This window comes from Physeter macrocephalus, chromosome 1 (genome assembly GCF_002837175.3).
Source record: "Physeter macrocephalus isolate SW-GA chromosome 1, ASM283717v5, whole genome shotgun sequence".
NCBI lineage: Eukaryota > Metazoa > Chordata > Mammalia > Artiodactyla > Physeteridae > Physeter > Physeter macrocephalus.
Window position 1 is genome coordinate 76,175,066 of NC_041214.2, and position 9,679 is coordinate 76,184,744.

Below are 9,679 nucleotides of genomic sequence, written 5' to 3' on the forward strand. Positions count from 1 at the left end.
GTCTCTTTGGGTTCAACTTGTTCGGGATCCTCTTTGCTTCCTGTATGTGGATATCTGTTTCCTTCCTCAGGTTTGGGACGTCTTCAGCCATAATTTCATCAAATACATTTTCAATCCCTTTCTCTCTCTCTCTTTTCCTTCTGGGACCCCTATAATGCGAATGCAGGTATTCTTGATGTTGTTCCAGAGGTCTCTTAATCTTTTCTCCTTTTTAAAATTTCTTTTTCTTTCTGCTGCTCTGATTGGGTGATTTCCATTATTCTATCTTCCAGACAATTTATGTGTTCTTCTGTAACACCTAGTCCATTGTTAATTCCATCTAGTGTGTTTTTCATTTCAGTTATTGTATTCTTCAGTTCTGACTGGTTCTTTTTTTATATTTTCTAGTTCCTTCTTTTTTTAAAAATACATTTTATTTATTTATTTATTTATTTATTTTTGGCTGTGTTGGGTCTTCGTTGCTGTGCGCAGACTTTCTCTAGTTGTAGCAAGTGGGGGCTACTCTTCATTGTGGTGCACAGGCTTGTCATTGTGGTGGCTTCTCTTGTTGCAGGGCATGGGCTCTAGGCATGCGGGTTTCAGTAGTTGTGGCTTGTGGGCTCAGTAGTTGTGGCTTGTGGGCTCTAGAGTACAGGCTCAGTAGTTGTGATGCATGGGCTTCGTTGCTCCGTGGCATGTGGAATCTTTCCGGACCAAGGCTTGAACCCATGTCTCCTGCAGTAGCAGATGGATTCTTAACCACTGTGCCACCAGGGAAGCTCTCTAGTTCCTTCTTAATATTCCCACTGTGTTCATCTATTCTTTTCCCTAGTTCAGTTAGCATTATTATTACTAATGCTTGGAACTATTTATCTGGTAAATTATTTATCTCTGTTTCATTAGTTGTTTTTTCAGGGTTTTTTCCTTGTTCTTTCATTTGAAACAAATTTCTCTGTCTTCTTTTTCTGTCTTTAGGAAATTAGGTGAAACAGTTATCTATCCTGGTCTTGAAGGGTTGTCCTCTGTGGGAGCATCCCTACATAGTCTGCATGTTCCCAGCAGCTTTGATGGGAGAGCTGGATCTGACATGAGCACAAGTCCCATCTTTCCTCAGGGTGTGCTGGCAGCTAGCATCTTGGTAGGTGGTGGGGCTGGAGAAGGAGGGGCTGAAGCCAGGGCCAGGTGTGAGGCAGGACTTCCCCTCTGCTCAGTGGCCATCACTGCCCTGTTGTGTGTGGGGTCTGATCCCAAATTGCTGGAACAGAGGTCCTGAGGGCTGGGTCCGAGCTGGTTCTAAGTGTGTGCTCTCCCCTTCCCCCTCCAGCATTGATACCTTTGCCCCAGAGGGGAGCAGTGCTGGAACAAGAGGTGCCAGAGTGGGCACCTGGTGCAGGCTGGGGTGTGTGCTGGCATGAGTCTGTTTCTGTTTCGTAAATAAGTTCATTTGTCATATTTTAGATTCCACATATAAGTGATATCATATGGTATTTGTCTTTCTCTTTCTGACTTACTTCACTTAGTATGATAATCTCCAAGTCCACCCATGTTGCTGCAAATGGCATTATTTCATTCTTATTTTATGGCCGAGTAATATTCCATTGTATATATATATACCACATCTTCTTTATCCATTTATTTGTCGATGGACATTTAGGTTGCTTTCATGTCTTGGCTATTGTAAATAGTGCTGTAATGAACACTGGGGTGCATGTATCTTTCTAAATTAGAGTTTTGTCTGGATATACGACCAGGAGTGGGACTGCTGGATCATATGACAACTCTGTTTTCAGTTTTTTGAGGAGCCTCCATACTGTTTTCCATAATGCATGCACTAATATACGTTCCCACCAACAGTGCAAGAGGGTTCCCTTTTCTCCACATCCTCTCCAGCATTTTTTATTTGTAGACTTTTTAATGATGCCTACTCTGACTGGTGTGAGGTGGTAACTCATTGTAGTTTTGATTTGCATTTCTCTGATAATTAGCAAGGCTGAGCATCTTTTCATGTGCCTCTTGGCCATCTGTATGTCTTCTTTGGAGAAATGTCTATTTAGGTCTTCTGCCCATTTTTCAATTGGGTCGTTTGTTTTTTGGTATTGCATTGTATGAGCTGTTTGTATATCTTGGAAATTAAGCCCTTGTCAGTCACATTGTTTGCAAATATTTTCTCCTAGTCTGTAGGTTGTCTTTTTGTTTTATTTATGTTTTCCTTTGCTGTACAGAAGCTTGTAAGTTTGATTAGCTCCCATCTGTTTATTTTTGCTTTTATTTCTATTGTCTTGGGAGACTGACCTAATAAAACATTGCTGCAATTTATGTCAGAGAATGTTTTACCTATGCTTTCTTCTAGGAGTTTTATGGTGTCATGTCTTACATCTAAGTCTTTAAGCCATTTTGAGCTTATTTTTGTGTATGGTGTGAGGGAGTGTTCTAACTTCACTGACTTACATGCATCAGTCCATCTTTCCCAACACCACTGACTGAAGAGACTGTCTTTTCTCCATTGTATATTCTTGCCTCCTATGTCAAAGATTAATTGACCATAGGTGTGTGGGTTTATTTCTGGGCTCTCTATTCTGTTTCATTGATCCATACATCTGTTTTTGTGCAAATACCATGCTGTTTTGATTACTGTAGCTTTGCAGTATTGTCTGAAGTCTACAGGGTTATGCCTCCTGCTTTGTTCTTTTTATTCAGGATGGCTTTGGCAATTCTGGGTCTTTTATAGTTCCATATAAATTTTAGGATTATTTGTTGTAGTTCTGTGAAAAAAAGTCATGGTAATTTGATAGGGATCACATTAAATCTATAGATTACTTTGGGTAGTATGGCCATTTAAACAGTATTAATTCTTCCAACCCAACAGCATGGGATATCTTTCCATTTCTTTGAATCATCTTCAATTTCCTTTATTAATGCTTTATAGTTCTCAGCACATAAGTCTTTCCACCTCTTTGGTCAGGTTTATTCCTGTTTGTTTTTTTTTTTTTTTGATGCAATTTTTTGAAAGGGATTGTTTTTTACTTTCCCTTTTTTAGTGTACAGAATGCAACAGATTTCTGTATGTTAATCTTGTATGTTGCTACCTTGCTGAATTCACTTATCAGTTCTAGCAGTTTTTGTGTGGAGTCTTCAGAGTTTTCTATATATATTATCATGTCATCTGCATAGAATGACTATTTTACATCTTCTCTTCCAACTTGGATATCTTTTATTTATTTTATTTTATAGAAGTGGTGAGAGCAGGCATCCTTGTCTTATTTCAGATTTTAGTGGGAAGGGTTTCAGCTTTTCACCATTGAGTATTATGTTGGCTGTGGGTTTGTCATAAATAGCTTTTATTATGTTGAGATATGTTCCCTCTATACCCACTTTGGTAAGAGTTTTTCTCATGAATGGATGTACAATTTTATCAAATGCTTTTTCTGCATCTATTGAGATGATCATGTGGCTTTTGTCTTTTCTTTTGTTGATGTGGTGTATCACATTGATCAATTTGCATATGTTGAACCATACTTGTGACCGTGGGATGAATCCAATTTCATTGTGATGTATAATCTTTTTTATGTATTGTTTGATCCCACTGGTTTTTAAACCAGCTAAAGGGACTTGTCCTCCCAGTGTCAGACCCTGGGGCTGGGGCACCCAATATGTGGTTCAAACTGCTCACTCCTCAGGGAGCATCTCTGAACCTGTGTAACTCCCCTCCTCTTCTGTGTCCCCTCCCAGGGGTGTGGTCCCAACCTGATTGCTTTTCTTCCCTTTCTACCTGATTCCATGTGGATCTTTCTTACAGCTTTGGTTGTGTAAGTGTCTTTCTGCCAGTCTCGTTTGTTTCCAGTGAGAATTGCTCCACTTGTAGATGTATTTTTGATGTATTTGTTGGGGGAGGTAAGCTCTGCATCCTCCTACTCTGCCATCTTGATCTCCCTCTCTAGGATCATTTTGTATACTTCCTTTCCCAGTCCTAGATACAGACATTTCTCCTGTTCTCTTCTATTGGAGAATGGTATAAGAAACCAAGATCTCAGTGGTGGGTGTGCTCATTGATAGTAGGAGTCTCATTGTTTCTATGCCTGGCATCAACTGCCCAAGAGATACATGTGTCTATACCAATGTGTGTATATGCATATAACTAGGATTATTTTTATATGTATAGAGTACCAGTTTTGACAACCAAGTCATTACTCCTCAGTGGACAAAACTCTGACACAACAGGATATTTAAATATTATAATCTAGAATTTTACTCCAAACCAAAAGAAGAAAAGATGGGTTTGGGGGATTTTTTTGGTCCATTTTGGATTTTTAAAATAAATATTTCTTCTGGTCTTCTCCTTCCTCCATGTTTCTGCCTATTTCCCAGAGGTGGTTTATTAAGTTTTATTTATTTCCTGGTGGGTGGTGTGGTCAGGAAGTTTGCTGATGTTGGCCAAAATGGCAGCTGTGGCCACAAGTCTCCCTGGTTGACCTGATACACTTGTTTGAGGAGCTAATGGATATGGAGCTGAGTGAGACTGTTCTGCTTTAGGAATATGATATGAGGCTACCAATCCTGGGTCTACAATATAGCACACACACCAGATGGGCCTTCTCTTTGTCCTCTCTGCAGCGAAGTAGAAGGGTCCCTAAGTCAGGGGAAGGTAGACCTGCCTAACCACCCCCAGTACCACCTCAAGATCACATCTTACCGCCAAAACTCACTGGGAAGAGTCAGGGAAAGAACATCACTGAGGCACAATCCCACACCAAGCTGCCCCCACTGTATTTGGCCCACTCTGCCACCTGCCACTTTTTCAGCAAACACGGATTGGACACCAGGCACAGACTAGGCACAGGGACACAGAGATGGGTGAGGCTCTTGCCTCACGGCAGCTCCCAGTGTAACAGACAAGACAGACATTAAAAATAAATAACTAGAATACAGTTTGTTATGTATCATTTTGGAGCAAAGTCTCTTAGCCTGGATCCATGGATGGACTTCAGGGTGTCCCCTAAAATTAATCATAAAAAGTTATATATGCTGGGTATTCCCTGTCTGCTCCCCACCATATCTTCTCTATACTGTTCTGTGTCCCAGGAAGCTGACCTCTACAGACTCCATCAGATGGGCTCACTAGATGCCCATGGGCTTTTAGCTGGATTTGGCTAGTGAGATGTACCACCAGGAAATCTGAGAGGGAGAGAGAAAAGTAGGGGTCTTTATTTCTACATCAGTGGCTGCATTCCTCTGCCCAAGGCCACAGATCTTACTGGCTACCTCTCTTACAGTCACAGCTGTAGTGCTTCTTGGGTTCCCCTTTGTCTTTCAGGCTTAGGGGTGGTAACTGCTCCCTGTTTCTTTATAGTCCAGGGTGCTTCACCATCGATATTGGGTTTCCTAAATTCTGCCCATATCTTTGTAAACAGTGCCTACATCAAACTCCATTCAATCATTCTGAGTGTGTGGAACCCTGAAAATATGTGAATCAGATTCGCAAAAGGGTCCATGACTCAAAAGAGGTAAAAAAGCCCCTTCTGCAGAAGTACATACAAGGTGATGTGGATCTAAGAGGAAGGTGTACTATCTATAACTCTGCTGGCTTCACAGAACAGTGCTCCACTCAAAATGCAAATCTGATCAAGTTATTCCCCTGCTTAAATCCTTCAGTAGCTCTCAGAATAAAGACCAAACTCCTTCATATGGCCAGTGAAGCCACACTTCATCTACACCTCTCTAATCTCACCCCAAAGACTCTTCCCTTGTTCTCTGTACTCTAGCCGTTCTGAATTTTGGGTTCTGCACTTGTGCCAGGCTCCCTTCAGCCCTGCAGCCTTGCACACTCTGATCCTTCTGTCTGGAAGGCCTCCCCCATCTTCTCTACTCATTTTCTGGGCCTTGGCTCAAGTGACTTTTCCCAGGGAACTTCCCAGACCCCCAATCCAGGTCAAGTTCCTCTGTCACATACCCCATAGAACCCTGAATCCATCCTTCAGAGCATTTGTGTCAGCTTGCAACACATTTTTGTGTTTTGTGTTTGATATTTATTAATGTCATACATAAACTGTATGACATACATAAACTGTAAGTTCCATGAAGGATGGAACCACATCTATTTCTGCTCATAACTGTGTCCTCTGCATTCAGCACAGTGCCTAATACATCAGAGATGCTTATAAGTATTTGCAGAGAAATGAATGAGTGAACGTGATATTTGAATCAGGCCATGAAGGGTCAGTATGCCAGGAAGCACAAACCAGGAGTCTAAGAGGCCACCTGAGGGCTCAAGAGCCAGTTAATCTGCTCAGTACATCCTACATAGATTTTCTTGGGCAACAGGCAAAGTCCCCCTACATCCCTTTCCCAACCACAGGATCAAAATAACTCAGAAACGTTACCTTTACATCAAGAGTGAGCATCAGCTCATACTGGTTGTAAAACTCGTTGGGGCTGGGCAACTGGTACTCCTTCGCTGTGCCCAGGAATGTCTCAATGTCAGTCAAGGCAATGTCAACCCCCTCTCGGGACTGGCACTTGTCTACAGCTTGGGAAGCCAAGAGGTAGATTCCTTCTTCACACCACTGGCTGACCTTTTAGAAAGAAACACAGTGCCCTTTGCAGTTAGCCTGCCCACAACTCAGCCACCACAGTCCTCAGGCGGTCCAAGCTCATATGGGGTCTACAAGGATTCTGAGACAACAAGGAATTGTCATGGCACAGCATCAAGTTTAGAGGTCCAACCACTATACATATAACCATGAGGTGGACAAGCCCAAATCAATTTTACATCTGCATACTTTTCAAGGAAGTCACTTAGTCAAAAAATAAATCATATAAGCATTCTTCTTTTCTCCACTGACAGTAATTGCCACATCTCTAAGAGGAGAGAGTTGAGTATTTCTACGTTTGGTCTAACCATAGAGAAATGCAACCAGTGGCTTTTTGGGTTCACCCACTAGGCCAATTTCCTGCATCCTAATTGGTTACAAGAGCACAGAGTAAATATTGAGGCTTTAGACCTGGCCTTCCTGGGAGAGGGAATGTCTCTTTTAACAAGAACACCACTGTCCTCTGTCCATATTTGCATTTATTAGCGCTTGTCTTTCCAAGGGAAGCATCTAAGAATGCAAAGCTTTTAGCTCAGAACAGCAGTACTTAAACTTTCCAGAATGCTGGAATGAAAGCAGATAAGTAATGAATTCTAACAATTCAATTTTTAAAAAACTTAGAGAAAGACAGGGGCCATTGTGCTGTCTGAATATTTGTATGAAAAAAAGCTGCCCTTGAAAGTACATCTGCATTTCCATTTACCCTGTGACCTGAAAAGCTATGTAAAATAACTGTACAGAGAAAAAAGACCAAAAGGGAGCTCTCTAAAGTAGTTATCTCTCAGTGGGAAAATTACAGGCAAATTAAATTTGTCTTTACTTTCCCTAAACTACCTACACTGAATGTGTACTACTTTTAGAATAACAAAAAAATCATAAAGATATTTAAAAATGGATGATTCCCATCCATTTTTATGCTTTGATATACACTGTGAAAACTTTCTCTTTAAACATCATGCCTATATCTGCAGAAAACACTAAGCTGGGGTCTTCTGCAGAGTCACAGCAGCTACTCACTCTCCGAGACATACACACACACACACACACACACACACACACACACACGCAGTCCACAGATCGGTGTTAGGCTATTATCTCTGGCAGGCCCTTCTGAGCCACTTGCTTCTGGAACAGCTATATTTCCTTGACACTAAAATCCCTTTGGCAGTGGGATGATGTAAACAGCCTGGGTGGGTGCCCCCAGCTATCGGAGAGAAACAATTGTGGAAATGGAGCATGCTGACTCACAGCGGTGAGCTCTCTGATGCCTGGGAACAGCTGACAGAGAAGGCTCCAGAAGTCACAGCCCCTGCTGATTGGCACTTGCCTCAGAGATCACTGCTGAAGGGCAACGGGGGCCGTGCTCCCTCCCCACGAGCACTCTGCATACAGTGTTGCTGTCTAGTCTAAGGAGCCTGGGGTTTGGAATTTGGCAGTCTTGACTTCAAACCTGTGATCCCCTATTTACCCCATGTGTGGTCTTGGGCAATCTTTTACCCCAGGGTTTTTCAGTGTTGTTCATGTACTACCTGCACCAAATCACCTGGGCACTTGAGGAAAATACTGATTCCCGGGCATCATCCCACACTTACTAAATCAGAGTCTCCAGAGCGGCACATCAGGAAATCTGCAATTATAGCAAGCTCACCTCATGTACTAAATGTTGTGACCCATTGACTTAACTATGCTGAATATCAATTTCTGTCTCTGTTAAATGAGGCCATTAATATCCTCCTCATAGGCTGTCTTGAGGATTAAATAGATGACATAATTATGCTCCTGGTAGGAACATAGTAGGTGCTCAGTAAATGGTAGGCGTGTATAATGGTTGTTATTACTTAGGCTTCTTCAAAAGGGTTCACAATCTGATGCCTTTACATGAGGAGAAGCACTTTGCAACTATAGTGCTTGGTTCTCTTTACATCTGATGGGGAATCATGAAATGCCCCACAGGACCAGGCCAAAACACACGCTTTAAGTCTGGGTCCACACAGAGGACATGGGCTTTATAGTTTATTCAAATGGGATGTGGTGGATGACTGGGGCATTTTTGACCTTCAATACCTCTATGACTTAGAATCTGCACAGTTTTTAATGCCGCTTGAGCATTGTTTTCACATGAAGGACTTTATCCTCTCATCTCAGGAATGGTGAGGGGCAGGGAGGGCAAGTATGATTAAGACTATTTCACAGAACATTTTGCAGACATCATATTCGCAGCTTTGTTTTGCTCACCTTGTCCAACTGTCTATGCAACTCCAAGGACTTTTCTAAAATGTCATGTTTTTTCTTGTTTTCATTGATGAAGTCATCACAGAGGTGCCTGAGCTCTGCACACTGGGGTCTGATGGAGTCCACTGCATAGTGGTGGCTTTGGATGAGCTGGTCCCCAATTATTGCAAGCAGCTGGGCCTTTTCCAAGGACTCCTACAAAGTGAACATCCACAGCCAAGCATCAGTAGCCGAGTCATGGTGAGGCTGGTATTTGCCTGGCACTGTGTGCTCCAAACTTGGAGGGAGGCTACGGAGAGGCTGATCAGGTTTTTGGCTCAGAGACTGGGGCTGGGGAACCTGGGAAAGCACTGGGGTGGTTCAAGTTCCCCAGGAGGTCTAGCTTAGTCCAGGGTCATCTGCACTCTGAAGAAGAGCAAGTCATTCATTCAAATATTTGTTGAGTTCTGAGTTAAGCACTGAGGATATAGCGTTAACAAGCCAGGAATTTTCAGTTCAATGGAGAACTCAGATACTAAACAAATTATACAAATAATTAACTTATTACAACTGTGATAAATTCTAGGGCAGAAGAGCATGAAGTATTATACTGCACAGAATTGGAGACTGAATTATCTTGTCTACTGAATGGAAAAGGAAAAGGGACAAAGAGTGGCCCTGAGGAGAGTGGGGAGTAAGCTGAGGTTGAGAAAATGGTAAAGATCTGGTTTGGGCAACCCTACGGGGGGGATCATGAGACTTAAGAAATATGTTTTTGTTTTGTTTTGTTTTTGTTTTTTGCGGTAACACGGGCCTCTCACTGTTGTGGCCTCTCCCGTTGCGGCACAGGCTCCGGACGCGCAGGCTCAGCGGCCATGGCTCACGGGCCCAGCCGCTCCGCG

The 9,679-nt window shown here is 42.5% G+C and overlaps 2 protein-coding genes across 2 annotated transcripts in view; one reads left to right on the forward strand and one right to left on the reverse strand.

Moving 5' to 3' along the window:
• The window catches only part of MCF2L2 (MCF.2 cell line derived transforming sequence-like 2), a 251,845-nt gene that overhangs the window by 111,776 nt on the left and 130,390 nt on the right, over positions 1-9,679 (reverse strand). The window contains exons 11-12 of the mRNA XM_024124235.3: positions 8,802-8,993; positions 6,357-6,548 (exon numbers count right to left, since the gene is read on the reverse strand). Of these exons, the coding sequence (XP_023980003.1) occupies positions 6,357-6,548; positions 8,802-8,993 (384 nt within the window). The remainder of the gene's footprint in view (positions 1-6,356; positions 6,549-8,801; positions 8,994-9,679) is intronic.
• Positions 1-9,679, forward strand: part of B3GNT5 (UDP-GlcNAc:betaGal beta-1,3-N-acetylglucosaminyltransferase 5) — a 133,472-nt gene that overhangs the window by 49,565 nt on the left and 74,228 nt on the right. The gene's annotated exons all lie outside the window — the stretch shown is intronic.